This window comes from Drosophila yakuba, chromosome 3L (genome assembly GCF_016746365.2).
Source record: "Drosophila yakuba strain Tai18E2 chromosome 3L, Prin_Dyak_Tai18E2_2.1, whole genome shotgun sequence".
In the NCBI taxonomy this organism is placed as follows: domain Eukaryota; kingdom Metazoa; phylum Arthropoda; class Insecta; order Diptera; family Drosophilidae; genus Drosophila; species Drosophila yakuba.
The window spans coordinates 9,344,346-9,361,093 of NC_052529.2; the positions used below are offsets into that span (position 1 = coordinate 9,344,346).

Below are 16,748 nucleotides of genomic sequence, written 5' to 3' on the forward strand. Positions count from 1 at the left end.
AAGCCATGTAATTACCCAAACGAGTAACCCGTAACGATAACGAATCTCCATGCAACCGCAGAGCTCGGACGTCTTTGGCCGCAACATCGTCATCATGGTGTGGCAGCGGTGCGTGGGCTTCGAGCACAACCAGGGACTGGGCGGCACGGAGGTGAACCTGGACAAGCTGAGCATTGGCCAGCCGATCAATGGATGGTATCCGCTGTTCCCGATGCACAGCTACGGAGGCTCCGACTCGGACAACTCTCCCTGACCGAACAACCCGGTAGTCGCAGTCCACATGCAGTGCCGGAATCGCCTGGAGTCGGACGTAATCGGAGTGCCACTGCAAGCTCAATTTGTTAGCGCCTAAGTTATGGACACCATATACGCATAAATTGTTACCCAAAATATCCCTAAACCCCTAACCCCTAACCCTGTATGTATTAGTCATAGTTAAATGAGCTTAGCATTTTAGGCTGGCAGGTGCAATCGGGTCGGGTTATGTTACACTAAATACTTTATTCGTGGTGAGAGAGCTTTGTAAGTAGGGTACACAGATAGGATGCACCAGGATGCACCAGGATGCACCAGGATGCACAGCACCAGGATGGGGAATACGAGTACCCATAGCAGACAGCACAATAATTGAGGAATCGCAGTACCAGAGGCATATTTACTCGCGTTTATATATTTTTGCTTGTTGTGTTTGCGAAAGTTTAATGTTGTTCGCATTTGTATGGAAGTGGACATATGGATATGTGGATATGATGATATGTGGGTATAAAAAATGGAAACGAAACGGGCACCAAAACAATAATGTCGAAACTTTGAGGCAACGAAGTGGGTGGATCATCCGCCCACAGAGAGGGATTTAAAGCTTGGTAGCTGACAAATGCATATTTATCCGATTAAGTGTTAATTAAGTGTTTCGCAGAACAAAACCCCAAAACCAAGTAGGCTAGCCCCAACTATCTGTACAGCTGATAACCCCGCCAAGGTTTCAACTGCTCCGCGAACTGGAGGTCCGAATATCTGGACAACTGAGGATCTCTAGCTATGAATATCTGTGAATCTGAATCTCTGCACATCTCTGAATGTCTAGTAATATCGCAAAATGGTGAGACAAAACAAACGGAAACTAGTTTAAATCGACAATCTTTATGGGTGTGTGCTTGTGTGTGGGTGCGAGAGAATTGAGTGCGATTAAAGCGTGATTAAGACGAATTTACTGTAGTCATTTTATGATAGGGCATTGGTGGCAACACAACACAACAGCATGGTTGAAGATTAAAGATATCACCTGTTCTCCTGTTCTTCAAACTCTCCCGACGCTTCAGCCACTCAAACAGGACAATCTCGTGTAGTGAAAAGTGAAAAATTTACATTTTCGGAACTTGTGTATAAATCTAATATCTAATCAGCGTTCAGCCTAGCGACTTGGAGTTTCAAACTAAGGTTACTTACAAAAACACATTAGATTTATTTATACAACGCCTACACTTCAGTCTTACTACCTAGAGTACTTAAACTGCAAACAATTTGTGGAACTTTTACGGTCCGAACACTTTTTACCGTCAGTTGTTGCGGTGGCTCAAATGTCCTTAAGCTCTCCTTAATCGTAACAGCAACTATACTCGTATGGTACGTGTATCTGTATCTGTATGTATCTGTATCTGTATCTGTTCAAGGGCAGCCGCGGGCCTTCCTTATTGTTAGATGTTGCTTTAAAGACCCAAAGAGGAATACTTAGTACCAGATAACCCATTGTTGTATCTTGTAAGTACTTGGTAGCTGTCAAGGTAGTCAGGGTAAAATATATATACATATATACTCGTATATATTCCTGTGTTTCTTCGGTTGGCTAATTACTATTCACAATCTGGCTGTTGTTTGATATACCTAGTTGGGTAACGAAAACTAAAATGGTTGTGCTATCTCAAAATTAAAACTACTTATTAATGTTCTGAATTCGGCACAGTGCGCTGTATCAACTACTCTTAGGTATTTTTCGTCTTTTCTACTTACTCTAATCTACGACTACTATTACTACTTATCGTACTTGACCGGATTTGGGTATCGAGTACTTTGAAAATCTGTAAAAATAACACCATATCAGCGTGTAGCGTTGGGCTGGAAACTGGGGAGGATTGCGCTTCAAAAGTGCCGAGAGGGCTGTAGCAAGGCTTATAAGAATACAAATCCACTACTTGTTAATGAATAACTTAGCCATTACCTGCGTACACTATGTAAAACAATATACAAAAATGTGAACTATATGAATATGAACGTGCATATTATATATATACTATTATGTTTAACAAAACTGTAGAAAAACCAAAAGAGACCCACACTATATGTATATCAAATTGAGTTTCAATAAACATCAAATATTTATTTGAAGTTGTCTATTACTCTGGTAGTTTCCTTTATTACAATTCTAGGTTGGATATGACTAAATATTAGACAGCAAAATTATGGTCCGCCTTTCGCAGTTGAAAGCAAATAACTTAGCACTACAGAATTTCTTTGAATTGCTTTCAAACTCATATACACAGAAGAAATACATTGAATTGCATTTAATCAGCTACCTAAAATACGCCGATTGTAATTGGTAACAAACAAGCAAAGGAATTATGCGCATCTACATTAATTAATTTCTAAATTTGGCGATGGTGCTGGAAGTGGAGTTCCCTGGTGGAGTTGCTCCTACAACAGCTCCCCCGTTGTTCAGCAAGGCCGTAAGAGTGGCATGCGAGGAGCTGAGCGTTGAACTGGCAGCCAGCTTGGTCTTCAACGGCGTTGTCGTGCTGCCCACCACCTGACCCTGCAAACAAGGAGTGGGTGATGCAGCCGGGAGCTCCTTCAGCGCAGCTTCATCAGACGGTGGCGTTGTTACCGCTGAGCTTTGCTGAGCTGAGACACCCTGGAGAAGAGCATTTCTTAAATGACTGTTGTTGGTATTCCCCGACTGCTGCTGGTTGGGCAAAATATACGAGTTTGTTATAAGTCCGCGGCTCTTGATGTTCAGGTCCACGAAGAAGAGCCGCATCTTGTGTATCATGGCATCGGTGACGCTAAAGGTAAGCATCATGCTGAGATCTATGTTGGTTTTGTGCCGATACAGCTCGTGTGTTTGCTGCAGCCGGCACACTTCATCGTAGATGAGAAACAAAAACCGTGAGCTGCGATTCTCGGCGGGAATAATCCCACGGGTGGCCAACCACTCCCTGTCCTCGCCATCCGGCAGGTAGCGTATCAATTCGGGATGCTTGCTGGCCAATCGTTCCTTACCGTCGGTGCCAAAACCAAACGCTAGGTTGGCCTGCACATCCAACACGAACTTGGTGGTAGTCGAGATCTGCGCGGTGTTCCAGAATATCTGCCGGCGCACAGGAGTGGGCAGAGTGCCACCCACCAGTGGAGTCACCGAAGAGCGATGCTGCGGTTGCTGTTGGTTTTGCGTTTGTGTTTGTTCCTGTTGCTGCTGCAAAGGCTGAACTGTTTGCAACTCTGGTTGAGGAAGCAAAAGAGGCTGCGCCGCAGGGTTTTGGGTCTGGGCTGGCAACTGGTTGGATGTAGTCGCCGTGCAGGGCATGGGTTTGTTTGGCACAAAGCTCACGGTTCCAGTAAACACTTTACTAATTGGATTGAGATCCTGTTTAGCTGAGCGTTTGAGAGCCAAACGCTGGGGATCCGTGGCGTTTGCAACCAAACGATGCTGGCGCACGAAGTTCGTGTACTGAGCCTTCGCATTCTCCAATAAAGCGCACGAGGACATCTTCTGAAGCGTTTCCTCATTAACAGAATGCTGGCCCAGGTTCTCCTTGATGTTGCCAAAAGCGGGCTTAAAGTAGTTCTGGATCAATTTAAGAAAGACGGATCAGAAATGGGCTGCAATACCAAAATGACTATTACACCTACTTGCATATATTTTTTAATTAGCTCATTGACCTCCGCATCAAAAGCTTGCTGTACACTGATTCTCAAAAGTTCTAAGGCTCTCATGGCGGATTCAGCACTGCCGCCACTTTCCATATTGTGGGAACCACCGAGTCGTTGGCGAATGCGTTGTAACATGTTCTCGGCCATGTCTGGTGTGGTTACATATTTCTGTGAGGACAATATATATTAACTACTCGCTTGCACAGATAAATAGGCTTGTTTTTTCACCTGCGAGGACTCTGCATCGGAAGAGGTGGATTCGCCCAGCAGGGACAAGGTGATTGTGTTGCTTTCAGGTGCCACATCCTTCTCTGTCTGCTTTCTGCCACCCTCAACCGGACTGGCCACCCGTGTGTCCATCGAATGTGTGGTTTGATTAGAGCAATCGGAGTCATCTGAGGAGGAGTTGGCTGCCTGCAGCTGCATGCCCGGGGACGAACGCTGCTGCACCTCGTTTGCTGATGAGGTGCTGCTATTTAAGGAACCGCCCACATCAGTGGGTATTTTCCAACTTCGCTGAATGACCATGTTTGGTTAGATATTTTTTAACAATTTCAATAAGTTTAGTTGCTGTTGGGCTGGCCGCAATCTGGGTTTTCTGATTTTCCTGGGCGCGAGCTGAGGCTATTTGTCCAGGGCCGCGTTTTCAAAACGCCTGCGCAGAAAAGCCACCCCCACACCGCTGCCCATTTGGCCTAGCAGCCATCAGCTGATGGCGGCTCCGCGCAGTCCATGTCGAATTCACCCATCTCCAGACGTCGCTGTTGATCCAGTACTCGCTTAAGGCTATCGTACTCATCGCTTTCGACATCCTCATCCGGCTCCATGGTGTGTGGAGCTTGTTCCTGTTCGTTGACTCTCTTTTTCTGCTCCTTAAGAGTCTTTCTGTGCTCTGCCAGCTTTCGGTCAAACGTATCCATGTATTGCAACACATGGCTGGGTTGGTAGTCCTCGGGGGCCTCATAGCTCTTACTGACGGGCAAGCCCAGGACATCCTGCATCATAAATGGAAACAGCCAGCATACTAAGGGAGTTTCGCGGCACACATAACTAGCCTCTTTGTGGTAAAATAGGAAGCCATCTAGCACTGGCTTGTTCTCCGGGAAAATGGGATACTTGTGCAGAGCCTGCTCCACAGCAGAGGTGTCCTCGAAGTCGAAGTGATCCAGGAGCTTAAATTTCTTTTCGTTGTGCTCGCTTATCTTGGCATAATCATTCTCCTCGAATCGAGCGCGCAGCCAGTAGAAGCGAAAGGATGCCTCGCACTCCTGCAAGTCCTGTTGACCAAATGCTATGGCATCCAGCACATAAAAGGTGTCCGCATCCTCAACGTACACGCAATCCAGTATTGTTTGGCCCTTTTGCAGCTGCCAGTCGCCGGGCAGCGAAGATCGCCAATCCATGAACATCCAGCCGCCTTTGGAGTACGCCTTGGTGATACCCCTGCTAGCCACCACCAGGCACCTTTTGCCCGCAGGACACGGAACCAGTAGCCACTCACTAAGATCCTCGGGCTTGTGTCGCAGCCACTCCGAAAGTTGTGGTCTGTATGGTATGCCTTTTTGGTGACCAGATCGTCTTCCGTTTTTCTTCTTTGGCGCCGTTTTCCCGGGCTTTTGCAGCGGACGTGAGTCATCCTGTTCCTGCTGCCGGCGCAGTTTCTGCTGCTTTAGAAGCTCCTTTTGGCGCTGCTTCTGCTGCTCACCAATATCCAGGCCCTTCTTGTACAGCTCCTGAAAACTCGAGTCCATATCGAAGGAAGTTAATCAAAACAATGTGCCGGCTGGAATGCAGTGTGACCTTATCGCGAACGACAAAGTATGCCGTACAGTTAAAAAAAACGATCCAACACAATCTCAGTTGTCATCTCGTCAATTTTGTCATCATCCAAAATTGCAAAAATAAGTGAAAAAAACTAAATTTTTTTTTGAAAACACAGTTCAATTGGAAATTTAATTACGAACTCAACGAGGTATGACATTCCATATTCGGACCAATATTTCGAATGCTGTGATGAAAATACTAATATTTATAGTCGCAAAAACCATAAAAACGATTTTCGGCCAATATTCAAAATCATCATCAAAAATTGCAAAAAATTTTAAAAAAATTAAATTTTTTTTTGAAAACACAGTTCGATTGGAAATTTAATTACGAACTCAACGAGGTATGACATTCCATATTCGGACCAATATTTCGAATTCTGTGATGAAAATACTAATATTTATAGTCGCAAAAACCATAAAAACGATTTTCGGCCAATATTCAAAATCATCATCAAAAATTGCAAAAAATTTTAAAAAAATTAAATTTTTTTTTGAAAACACAGTTCGATTGGAAATTTAATTACGAACTCAACGAGGTATGACATTCCATATTTGGAGATATATTTTTTATGTTCTGATCAAAATACTGATATTTATAGCCGCAAAAACACAGAAAATCGATTTTCGGCAAAAATCAAAAATCATCATCAAAAAATGCAAAAAAGGTAAAAAAAATTTTATTTTTTTTTGAAAACACAGTTCGATTGGAAATTTAATTACGAACTTAACGAGGTATGGCATTCCATATTCGGATCAATATTTCGAATGCTGTGATGAAAATACTAATATTTATAGTCGCAAAAACCAGAAAAACGATTTTCGGCCAAAATCCAAAATCATCATTAAAAATTGCAAAAAATGTGAAAAAAAATATAATTTATGTTAATTGAAGAAGTTGTTTCAGCGGGATAATGAACAGCCTGCCAAAAATTGTAAAATAATACAATAAAAAGGGACAAATATCAGGTACAACGGGTGTGCACTGTATGTAGTTTCTCATTATCATATATGCGGTATTTTGATAACTCATTGCTGGTCACACTGGCAATTCGCATTGTTGTTTTGCACTTACTTTACCGGCCTTTTTATGGAAAAACAGCATTAAACTCTTTAAATTAAGTACAAAACATGAATAAGGCCTCCAGAATTTTCTGCCCAGCCCTGATCACACCCAAAAATGCGGTGGTTAAGCAAACGGAGCAACTGTCCCGCAGTCAAAAGGTAGAATTCCACTTTCAAGGTGTTACGAAAGAAGTTGTTATTAAAATTTTGGTATCATTGCAGCTGCTCACAGAACTGGGATTGGTGAAATCGGGAAGCAATGGCACCTACCAGATAATGCCCATGGCGCAGCGATCGGTGGACAAGTTCATTGACCTGGTGCAGAGCAACATGCTTTTGGCTGGTGGGCAGAAGATCACCCTGCCCATCCTGACGCCCACGGCACTTTGGAGGAAGACTGGGCGACTGGAAGGCGACATATCCGAGTTCTACATGGTGCGGGATCGCAGCGGCAAGCAGTTCCTCATGAGTCCAGTGAGAGAGTGAGCAGATTTCTTCATTCCCCATTCAAATAAACACTTATTTCATTCGTTAGACCCACGAGGAGGCAGTCACTGCCATGTTGGCCAGCACCTCACCCATTTCCTATCGCCAGTTGCCATTGAGGCTCTTCCAAATTGGTCCCAAGTTCAGGGATGAGCTTAAGACTAGATTTGGCTTGATGCGAGCCAAGGAATTCCTGATGAAGGACATGTACTCCTTTGATGTCTGCGAGGAAACAGCCAGGGAAACGTACTCAGTAGTTAATGCTGCCTACGATAGGTTGTTCAAACAGCTGGAGGTTCCTTTTGTTAAGGGTACGTAACTTTCCGTTCTGAAAACAAAACACATTATTTATGTAAAACTCTTTGCCAGTTAATGCTGATACTGGCATGATGGGTGGCAGTGTGTCACACGAGTACCATTACGTATCGGCCGTGGGCGAGGACAACCTGCTGCAGTGCAGCTCCTGCGGCTTTGCTGGCAACACTGAAGTTGTAAAGACCCCAGCTAGCTGCCCGAGTTGTAACAGCACGGATTTGAAGGAAGTACGAGGAGTGGAGGTGGCTCACACCTTTCTGTTGGGTGACAAGTACTCCAAACCCTTGGGCGCCACCTTTCTCAACACCAAAGGCAAGCCGCAATCACTGGTCATGGGCTGCTATGGCATTGGCATCACTAGGGTTATTGCTGCCGCTCTGGAAGTGCTCTCATCCGACCACGAACTTCATTGGCCAAAGCTCCTAGCGCCTTACGATGTGTGTTTAATAGGACCCAAGCAAGGCAGCAAGGAGCAGTCGGAAGCGGAGATGATAGAGAATGAACTTGTACTAAATGTAGGAGAGATTTGCGGACACCAGGAGTTGCTGCATGATGATCGCAAGGAGCTGACAATCGGCAAACGTTTGCTGGAAGCCAAGCGTCTCGGACATCCGCTAATCATTGTGGTGGGAGCAAAAGCAATCCGTCAGGACTCCCCCAAGCTGGAAGTGCACACCAGCAAAGGGGAAACTCTTGAGCTCGATTTAAGTGAAACTCTAAAACTGGTGGCAGAACATAGTCAGTATAAGAAAAGTCTAATACTGGGATGTTTTCAGCCGGACAATGAAGAAAGTAAAAGACGATCAGTTGGCCATCAGCTTTAGCTTTATGCAATAAAGGTAACAATAACACACAACTTTTTACAACCGCGCATCCAGACTGATTAAGCGCAAATCAACTCCGAGCAGCGTTCACCACGATAATGACTAGTGATCCGCATAATCAGGTTCCGGAATCTGTGGGTAGATCTGCACTTGTAGCTGGGGCTTGCGTGGCGGCGGTGGTGGCTTAGTCACCATGCTGGTGTACGACCAAGGCATCTGGTTGCGCAGCTCCTCGCTAACGCGGGGATTCACTGGAGCGGGATATATCTCGCTGTAGCGATTGTTTAGGGGCGACGTCACCGCCAGTTGTTGGACAGCCGGCGAAGGAGCACGTGGCGTTGGTGGTTCCGAAGGTGGATAGTTGAGGAGGTCGGGATGAGCCTCGGTGGTGCGATAGGTGTTGATGTCAGGCTGCGGAGTGACCACATCTCTCTGCTGGGGAACTTGTGGTGGCAGCACCATCACAGGGGACTGCAAAGTGGTGCGATCTCCGGGTGTAAACTGCTGGGAATTCGGACGCTGCTCCGAGGGAATGAAAATGGGCAGCGGCTTGGGTCGGATCTGCTCCGGATATTGAGTGTTCTCTTGCGGTGCCGAAGGCTGAACAGATTCCACTAGGGTGGCCTCCACCACCGGCTGGACTAATGCCACCGCAGGCTGTGGCGTCGGCTGTCGTGTGGGAGCCTGACTCCTGCTGATGGCGTCTGATCTCGCGTTCTGCTGCGCCATGATTCCGGACAACGAGAGACAGAAGCTGACTCCAATGATGTTCAGCAGCCAGATGATGCCCGCGCGACTTGTGAGGCACAGTAGCAGAATCGATGGCGTGGAGAAGTATACGCCGAAGGGCTCCATTAGGGTCCAAATATTGCCAACAGTATCACTATATGTGACTCCAATGTAATCCAGTGCATCTTTCATGGTCTAAAATGGAAGCATTATAATTTATAGATGAATAGAACGTAGTTTACTGTACCGTTGTATGACTTAAGTCGATTCCATGATACACCGAGGCCACCACATCGAGGACACTGCCAGCTAGCACGGATAGGAACCAGGGCCAATAGACTACTCCGGAGATCAGCTTGGTGGTGCGATTACACAAAGTGGCTGCAGTGGATCTTCAGTTATTATAACAACTAAATGGGTTTTTAGTTAACTCACTTATTACCAACACCGAAGTGGCTACCCATAGTCCGCTAATAACTGCGTAGGTTATCATGAAGATGAACTCCCGGTTGGTTATGGCATATGACTTGGGCCAATCCATGGTCAAAGGAACTTGTTCTCCAGACACCTTCAGCACTGGATCACCACAGCTCTCCTCTGTAGCAAAATGGTATGTAACGTTGCAATAGCGTTCTGTGGAATCTCTGAAACAAACCCATACTCACGCGAAAAGTAAATAATTTCCATGGCGTACTTGAAGGGATTTTCACTGAAGTCCGTAACGCTATCCGGACACTCCCGGAAGGTGATGCCCCAGATGGACAAGCCCAAGTAGGCAACTCCCTGGACCTGGAATGCATATCCATGAAATTAGTGACTAGCACAATTGGAATGTTGAATAATCTTTATGGCACTCACGAGTATGACAATCGCCATGAAGAGTATGAAGCACTTGGAAAATCCAGTGCCCATGGCGGCCATCTTGATGGAGTGCTATTCCTTCGCCGTGGGATATTCGCTATTCCGGGTAATGGGTTGTGCAACCTGTGATCGCTGGGCCAGCCAATTGCCTACTCGATAAGACAACGCACGCTTTTGGGGCTATAAATTCAATTTGAAATTACAATTCGTCAATTGCGAGGTCTATCTAATCAGCTTGATTAGTTTTTTGGGTGGATTTTGCATATAAAATCAGGATAGCTCAATCATTCCTGGTCTTTTCCTTGCCACACTTGAGGACCGCTAACTTATCTCTCGATGGGATGAGTCACAGAAGGAAATTACGTTGTCGTCACTTCAATAAAGTATACGCAATGTGGGCCATAAACATCGGAAACACACTCACGCCAAATCACAAATCGTTATCTCACCGTTGGAATTGAATCGAAATCGCGGCTTTCTCGGAGGTGAAAAATGGAAGGCAAAACGCGTTCGCCGGCTGCCTCCTTTGGACTGAGCTCTACCATCGAATGGACATCGACTCTGGGTCTCCAAATGCTCCGCTCTTCCAAAGCGATAAGATAAACCTAATGAATTTAAGGGTTACACCTGTTATCAAAAGCGCCAGAACGGATCGGTGACTACCCCAGATTGTGACCCGCAATTGCAAAATAGCAGAGTGCAAATATCTTGCTCATTTTGTAATACAAATTGAGTGCGCTATCAACGAGCTTTTAGGTTTATCATTCGGAGAGCATAGGCACATATATCAGAACGCAAATATTGGCGAACCTGCCCCCAGGTTGGTAAACAAACAAACTACCAACCAGTTAGCAGGAACTAAAGTTAAACTCACAGCTGATGGCGAGTTTATCAGAACGACAAGTGACTTACTTATCACGTCGGACGCGCACGCTGCGTATACTTGATATTTGACACTCAGCTCTTTGACTCGTGTACTTTATAAGTTGTAAGTGATTGAGTGCGTGGCGGGGATTTCTTTATCGAAACTGATTCACAATGCACCCAAAGAAGCACCTGAAAACAAGAAGCACCAGTAATTGTTTTGATAAACCTTGTTTACCCTTGGTACATGGTGCCACTGGGAATTTAAAGCTAACCCCATAAAACTTATTCACACCCCGCAATTCTATTGAGCTACCACTGTATAATAGGGTGTGTATTATTTCTATCAAAATAAAGGGCTTCTGAAAATTGGTTTGTAAACATTACTGCATAATTTAAATAAAATAGGTATAAATAGTTTTTGTATGTGTTTTTGTAAGAGTTCTATCCCTTTATCCATTTTTCAAAAATTGTCAAACAAAAGGCAACAATTAATTTGCAAATATGTGATAAAGAACGAAAATAATACTCTTCTACGATATAAATTCACACCCTTCAATTGTGCATTACTTACTTATATATTTACAACCTCTCATAGAAATATTATCTATTCTAAGTAATTAACAATGTTTATTTGATCATATAGGGTCGTTGATTTGAAAAGTATTTGGCCATGTGCTTTCTTTGTGACTTAAACTTTATCAGCAATAAACAAAACCTCATTTCGCTTTCTCCACAATTTTTTAATCAAAGTGCAAACAATTGATTCGCAATATGTTGACTAATGATATTGGTCATCGGGCAATGAAGCTGATTAACACTTTGGGCCAAATATAAACACATCGATTGGATAGTTGGGGGCCCCAACAATTTGGCAATGTTTTATTAACCCAATTGAAGTCCACGTTTGCAACACGCTTTAAGAGAACATATATATTATTTGCTTAAAAACGAAATATTTATTTGCATACGTTGTGATGTTTTTCCCACCGGAGATTCTGGGAAGGTTTCGTATGAATCGTTCATGCCTGGTTGAACCGCTAGCTTCATTAGGGCCTGTGTTTATCCAAGCAATTAGAGCCTCGAATTTGGCAGAGATCCCCGGGTAGATCTGGCCACCCAGTTCTCCACTTCCCGCAGCGTGTGAATTGGAAATGCAAATAAAGAAACTTCGGATCTGATCGGATCACATGACTTTAATTGAACTTGGCGTGTCATAAATATTCGAGTGGCGGGATGAGTTGGAGATGAGGTTTACAGCTAGAGGGTTCAGAGGTCGACCGGCTTAAACGCGAGCCGAGAGGATGACGGGATCGGCCTCCACCTCGGCCACCTTCTCCTTCAGCTTCTCCTCGTCCTTCTTCAGCTTCTGGATGGGCTCCTCCGTGGTGGTGGTGGTGGTGGTGGAAGTGGAGCTGCTCACAACGGTCAAGATGGTGGTGGAGCTCTTTTCAGCTTCCTCCTTCTCGACGGCCTTTGTGGTCGTCTCCAGCTTGGTGGTGGCTTCCTCGGCGTTGGTCGCAGATCCAGCAAGGGCCACCGCTTCCTCCACACTCTCAATTGGAGCCGTGGACGTAATCGATGTTTTGGTGATGCTTATCTTGGTCTGCTTGCCATCGCTGCTGTCGCTATTGGAATCCTCCTTGATGGTGGCCGAGATCAGCTTGGTGTGGTGCACCTGGAAGGTGGGAATCAGTGGCAGGGCACCGCCATTGTGTGGCTGCACGGACACATGATCGATTATCAAGTGGGCGGGCAGACCATCCTCCCCATCGGGCACCTTTCTGGTGGTCTGCAGCAGAATCTTGCGGGCCAAACCGTCGTCCGCGGACGAGACGGCTGATGTGGCCGGCGTGGACTCATCGGATCGCTTGATCAGCTCGTGCTCCTCAGATTCCGGCTTCACTTCCTCCACCACGCTGCCCGGCGCACTGGCCTGGTGCAGACTCAAGGCGGACTGGAACAGACTGTCCTCCAGATCTCCGATCAGACCGTGGAATGAGACCTGCTTTAGCTCGGCATCGGGATTGGCTTCCACCTGCCGCTTCACCACATCCTGCTTCTCCAACGGCTGATAGCCCGCGAAGAGGTCACCCAAATCGAAGGGGGCGGCCAACGAGGAAGCCGCCAGGGTCGCCAGCAACTGAAAGATAGTTAGAAATTGTAGTAATGAGAAAAATTCATCGGTATAACGGCTTGATTTAAATTAAATTGAATTGTAATCTAACTGATTACATTTATAACTAAAATGCCTAGGAAGATCTTCACTCACGGTGGTTAGCAAAAAGCACTTCATGGCCACTGCTACTGCTGATTTGGTCCGGGTGGTTGTGTTCAGCTCCAAGCTCAGATCGGAAATAAGTTTACGGCCCAGTGGCCGGTGAGTTTTTAAAGTTTTCCGGCGCCCGCCGAACGGCCGACTGAAAGTTGCGACTAAGCTTTATTATATCGTTCAGTTAGCACATTAATCGCTTGGTTTGCCGAACTTGTTTTGGTGACTGCGCGTGCTACTCCCTCGATGTTTGGGACCAAACCAATTCTATTTGTGATTCGCCCGTGTTCTGTTTGTTGTCCAGCTCCACGGATTCGACACTGCAAGAAAAAATCTGGAATTGCTGGAAAATTCAAATTATCAATCCCTAAGATCTTAAATATAAGTATATAGATGAAACTAGTTTTCAAAAGAGATAAGTCATTGACTTTTTATAATTAATACGTCGCCTAAACCTTCTATCTAGTTATCATATCTGCATCCAAATATAATTCTTATTGTAAATTAATGGTAATACTTTGAGCCTTCATGATTCAAGTTTACTTCAATTAGTTGAAATATATTCCAAGGACTTACATGCTGTGACCCAGGAGTTTTAGAAACACATCTTAGAGTGGCGCTTTTTAATCCAATTTGATTGTCTTAATTGCGGTAATTAACATATATTTACTAAAATTATATTTCCAAGAAGACGATCAAAATAAAAACAAGCTTAGTCTGAAGACTTCAAAAGGCCAAAACAATCGCACAGAGAAAGAAAACACGCTCTACAAACCGCAAACTATTTTGGGAATATGAATGTACGTTTGTATCTTTGAGATACTTTTGCATCCCTGGGATGACTGCACTTTGTACCAATTACAACTGCGCCTCTTTAACACTTCATAATTAGAGCGGTCGCCATGAGATCACCGGGGCACAAAGTTGATATGCAAAATGTGCAAATTAATTTCAAAATTTTCCGCTGAGACAAAGGTCCATGCTGAGGTGAAAACTTGTTAAAGAAACGCGCCTGCAAACCGATTTGCCTCCATATCCCAAAACCGCAAAGCATTTACTGTGCCTTCGATTAGCCGGAGAAAGACTGGCGATGAAACAAAAAAAAAACGCAGAATCCGGGCCATCATGAATGAAAGTCAAGATCTGGCTGGTTATGCCGGAGTATGGGCGGCTTTAGGCGGTTAACTCTAGTGCAGATTAACTTCAATACTCGGCGGTTATAAAAATCACAAATTTTTAATTTAATTATACATTTTTCAGACACTCGGCGGGGGATGTGCGTAATACCTCATCACATTTGTTCTCTAATTCTTTGTCTGAGTCAGCAATTTCTTGGTACTTCAAAGTTCTGACGTTTCCAACTATTTTCTGATCCATCTTTTTATTATTTAATAACGAAACAAAGCATGGCCCTGACACACAAGAATAGAGCCAAAGCCTTATGATCTTTCACTGCCACACGAGACGTATGCGTAATATGAAGAGATTCAAATTGAAGAAAGCTTAGCATGTGACGGGTGAAAACTTCACATTGCACATGAAATGCAAACGATTGTCGATATTCTACGTCAGCCGGGGCGTATGCTTAATGTGAATAATCTTGGTAGACGGGCGCGTGTCCAGACCACATGCAATGATCCCGACAAATGCGTCACTGGAGGTGCAATGTTTATGGGATTATTTTTGGCCCAAGCCGAGGAGTAAACAACCGTGCGAGAATTGCGTAGGCAAGCCTTGCCAATGGTCAATATTTGTGGGGCTCCGACTGAGGACAGTCCCTGGGACACGCTCCCAAAACGAGCGCAATTAATTAGAGTCTGGGCAGCTCGAAAACAATCGCCAGTCCAGCTAAAAACGGAAGCCAAGTCCGAATCCGCGCCTAGAAACCGGCGACAGAGACCCCGGAGAGTGGCAAACCTGTCGGGCAATTAACAGATGCCGATAATTACGCGGAATCGCGCCTCGCCAGCGGACCCAGCCGAAGTTCCAGCGCCGCTCCAGTCGCTATAAAAGCGCTCTGATCTGCACTAATTAACTTTAAACGCGCGAAAGTCAGGCGAGGCACCGGAGCCACTATCCCTCCAAGCAGAGCTACAGCAGGCAGTCAGTCTTCCCTTAGCCCCAAACGCCTAAACCTAAACATGCAGGTCCACCAGGCTGTGTTTGGTGCCGCCGTGCTCGGCATGCTGTTGGCCATCGGAGGCTCCCTGCCCGTGCTGGATGCCAGCTCCGGCATCGACAACGCCACCATCGAGGAGCTGAGGGCCAGCGTCAACGATACCCCCAAGAATCTGTAAGTCTAGAAGGGTTCATAATATTCCTAGAATGTCTGCAAGTTAGGAAAGGTTCATAATATCCCTAGAATATCTGCAAGTTTATAAAAGTTCATAATATTCCTAAAATATCCAAAAGTCTAGGAATGTTCATAATATTCCTAGAATATCTGAACATAGAACTGGCTATTGAGATTTCAGCATATACTACTTTTAGATCTTCACTATATCACTTATATACAGGAAACTTGAAATAGATTTGATTGCGAAATCCAATATTAGTAATTAGTACAGTATTATTTTGTATTTTTATCCAAAATTAAATTGTGCTAATTGAAACATAGATTTAACCAGAATTAACTAATTAATAGACGTAGACGTCACTTCCAAAGGCTTCTAACCGGTTTTCGTTTTCCTTTCAGCTATGTGGTCAAGGCGGTGGTCTATGAGATCGGCATCCTGACGGAGGTGGGCGAGAATGACACCAGTTTCGAGAGCCAGGAGCGCGTGGATCTGACCTTCTACGACACGCACAGCAACAAGAGCCACATTGATCTGGGCAACATTCCGCTGCCCATCCAGACAAACGTCACCGGTCAAGTGCTGACCGGCATTGCGCCCGTGAATCTGGGAGCCTTCAGCAGTCCCCAAGAACTCCTGGAAACCCTGCCCCTGACCGGCAGCATTGTGAACATCACGCACAGCGACACCGCCTTCTATCAACTGAGCAGATCGAACACCAGTGCCGCCGACAAGCCACAGATCCTGGATCAGGATGCGCTGTCCAAGCTCACGCATGCGGCCCAGTTGTTCCCACCATCGTCCCAAATTGGGCAGTCAGTGCCAGTGAACCCAGCCGCCGATAACGAGGTGCCCCAGACGGAGCCCGAGGATTAGGCTTACTCCGCGGAATCTATCTCATCGTGATGCAGTGCGTTGCTCTCCATGCAATCTACAAATACGTGTATACTCTAGATCTACTTAGTTTTATGGCTTCACACTTAAGTACCTACAGTGCTAGAAAAGACTGGACGAGGACAAGAGATCAGCACTATTGCCTTGGTCTCATCACAAGGTTGGAATTTCACTTTTCTATTGCAAAGTAAAAATAAATTTCGCATTAGTGCTAGGTAAATGAGGCGTCTCTCTCTCTTCTTTCCAACTGGTGTTATCTGGTCGTCTTCGGACGGTGCGAGGTGGTCATAGTCATGTGAGTGGCGAATGCTAAAAGCATTCCGATCACTTCTCACCTCTGACGTCGGCGGCTGATGGAGTAGAACCTAAAATCAGAGGCCCGGCTGGAACCCCTTGA

General features: G+C 45.3%; 7 protein-coding genes across 11 annotated transcripts in view; 3 read left to right on the plus strand and 4 right to left on the minus strand.

Moving 5' to 3' along the window:
- LOC6533478 (regulating synaptic membrane exocytosis protein 2) overlaps positions 1 to 2,393 on the plus strand; it is a 58,697-nt gene extending 56,304 nt beyond the window's left edge. For all 3 annotated transcript variants that reach the window (XM_015194562.3, XM_039374929.2, XM_015194563.3), the window contains one exon: positions 62 to 2,393. In XM_015194562.3, the coding sequence (XP_015050048.1) occupies positions 62 to 253 (192 nt within the window). In that variant the 3' untranslated portion in view covers positions 254 to 2,393. The remainder of the gene's footprint in view (positions 1 to 61) is intronic.
- Positions 2,373 to 4,588, minus strand: LOC6533483. Its single transcript, XM_002094158.4, has 3 exons — positions 4,153 to 4,588; positions 3,904 to 4,092; positions 2,373 to 3,838 (listed from the first exon to the last, which is right to left on the minus strand). The coding sequence occupies exons 1-3, from the start codon at positions 4,450 to 4,452 to the stop codon at positions 2,633 to 2,635; spliced, it is 1,695 nt and encodes a 564-aa protein (XP_002094194.2). The 5' UTR covers positions 4,453 to 4,588; the 3' UTR covers positions 2,373 to 2,632.
- LOC26535332 (snurportin-1) lies at positions 4,489 to 5,802 on the minus strand. Its single transcript, XM_015194566.3, has one exon. It carries the CDS (start codon positions 5,673 to 5,675, stop codon positions 4,620 to 4,622), a length of 1,056 nt encoding a protein of 351 aa, XP_015050052.1. The 5' UTR covers positions 5,676 to 5,802; the 3' UTR covers positions 4,489 to 4,619.
- A 971-nt stretch (positions 5,803 to 6,773) lies between these two features.
- Positions 6,774 to 8,469, plus strand: LOC6533484 (probable proline--tRNA ligase, mitochondrial). Of its 3 annotated transcripts, XM_002094159.3 has the most exons (4): positions 6,775 to 6,971; positions 7,035 to 7,286; positions 7,348 to 7,609; positions 7,668 to 8,469. In XM_002094159.3, the coding sequence occupies exons 1-4, from the start codon at positions 6,879 to 6,881 to the stop codon at positions 8,435 to 8,437; spliced, it is 1,377 nt and encodes a 458-aa protein (XP_002094195.1). In that variant the 5' UTR covers positions 6,775 to 6,878; the 3' UTR covers positions 8,438 to 8,469. The 3 variants fall into 3 exon arrangements, with proteins under 3 accessions (XP_015050054.1, XP_002094195.1, XP_015050053.1); XM_015194568.3 differs by lacking the exon at positions 7,668 to 8,469 and having other exon boundaries at positions 6,774 to 6,971; positions 7,035 to 7,294; positions 7,348 to 7,560; XM_015194567.2 differs by lacking the exon at positions 6,775 to 6,971 and having other exon boundaries at positions 7,160 to 7,294.
- On the minus strand, positions 8,421 to 10,581 carry LOC6533485. Its single transcript, XM_015194569.2, has 6 exons — positions 10,477 to 10,581; positions 10,025 to 10,207; positions 9,832 to 9,955; positions 9,602 to 9,763; positions 9,414 to 9,547; positions 8,421 to 9,361 (listed from the first exon to the last, which is right to left on the minus strand). Exons 2-6 carry the CDS (start codon positions 10,085 to 10,087, stop codon positions 8,540 to 8,542), a joined length of 1,305 nt encoding a protein of 434 aa, XP_015050055.1. The 5' UTR covers positions 10,088 to 10,207; positions 10,477 to 10,581; the 3' UTR covers positions 8,421 to 8,539.
- Positions 10,582 to 12,067: 1,486 nt separating this feature from the next.
- LOC6533486 lies at positions 12,068 to 13,289 on the minus strand. The gene is made up of 2 exons (XM_002094161.3): positions 13,164 to 13,289; positions 12,068 to 13,034 (listed from the first exon to the last, which is right to left on the minus strand). Exons 1-2 carry the CDS (start codon positions 13,185 to 13,187, stop codon positions 12,177 to 12,179), a joined length of 882 nt encoding a protein of 293 aa, XP_002094197.1. The 5' UTR covers positions 13,188 to 13,289; the 3' UTR covers positions 12,068 to 12,176.
- A 1,901-nt stretch (positions 13,290 to 15,190) lies between these two features.
- LOC6533487 lies at positions 15,191 to 16,571 on the plus strand. The gene is made up of 2 exons (XM_002094162.3): positions 15,191 to 15,456; positions 15,859 to 16,571. Exons 1-2 carry the CDS (start codon positions 15,305 to 15,307, stop codon positions 16,331 to 16,333), a joined length of 627 nt encoding a protein of 208 aa, XP_002094198.1. The 5' UTR covers positions 15,191 to 15,304; the 3' UTR covers positions 16,334 to 16,571.
- Positions 16,572 to 16,748: the final 177 nt, after the last annotated feature.

Excerpts from the sequence above, each read along its gene's own strand:
- LOC6533483 (XM_002094158.4), bottom strand. The coding sequence starts at position 4,452 with ATGGTCATTCAGCGAAGTTGGAAAATACCCACTGATGTGGGCGGTTCC. Across the intron at positions 4,093-4,152 it reads CCGATGCAGAGTCCTCGCAG|AAATATGTAACCACACCAGA; the intron begins GTGAAAAAACAA and ends TTGTCCTCACAG. Across the intron at positions 3,839-3,903 it reads TAATTAAAAAATATATGCAA|AACTACTTTAAGCCCGCTTT; the intron begins GTAGGTGTAATA and ends AAATTGATCCAG.
- LOC26535332 (XM_015194566.3), bottom strand. The coding sequence starts at position 5,675 with ATGGACTCGAGTTTTCAGGAGCTGTACAAGAAGGGCCTGGATATTGGT.
- LOC6533484 (XM_002094159.3), top strand. The coding sequence starts at position 6,879 with ATGAATAAGGCCTCCAGAATTTTCTGCCCAGCCCTGATCACACCCAAA. Across the intron at positions 6,972-7,034 it reads AACTGTCCCGCAGTCAAAAG|CTGCTCACAGAACTGGGATT; the intron begins GTAGAATTCCAC and ends GTATCATTGCAG. Across the intron at positions 7,610-7,667 it reads GGAGGTTCCTTTTGTTAAGG|TTAATGCTGATACTGGCATG; the intron begins GTACGTAACTTT and ends ACTCTTTGCCAG.
- LOC6533485 (XM_015194569.2), bottom strand. The coding sequence starts at position 10,087 with ATGGCCGCCATGGGCACTGGATTTTCCAAGTGCTTCATACTCTTCATG. Across the intron at positions 9,764-9,831 it reads GGAAATTATTTACTTTTCGC|AGGAGAGCTGTGGTGATCCA; the intron begins GTGAGTATGGGT and ends ATTTTGCTACAG. Across the intron at positions 9,362-9,413 it reads TCGACTTAAGTCATACAACG|ACCATGAAAGATGCACTGGA; the intron begins GTACAGTAAACT and ends CTTCCATTTTAG.
- LOC6533486 (XM_002094161.3), bottom strand. The coding sequence starts at position 13,187 with ATGAAGTGCTTTTTGCTAACCACC. Across the intron at positions 13,035-13,163 it reads AGTGCTTTTTGCTAACCACC|TTGCTGGCGACCCTGGCGGC; the intron begins GTGAGTGAAGAT and ends ACTATCTTTCAG.
- LOC6533487 (XM_002094162.3), top strand. The coding sequence starts at position 15,305 with ATGCAGGTCCACCAGGCTGTGTTTGGTGCCGCCGTGCTCGGCATGCTG. Across the intron at positions 15,457-15,858 it reads AACGATACCCCCAAGAATCT|CTATGTGGTCAAGGCGGTGG; the intron begins GTAAGTCTAGAA and ends TTTTCCTTTCAG.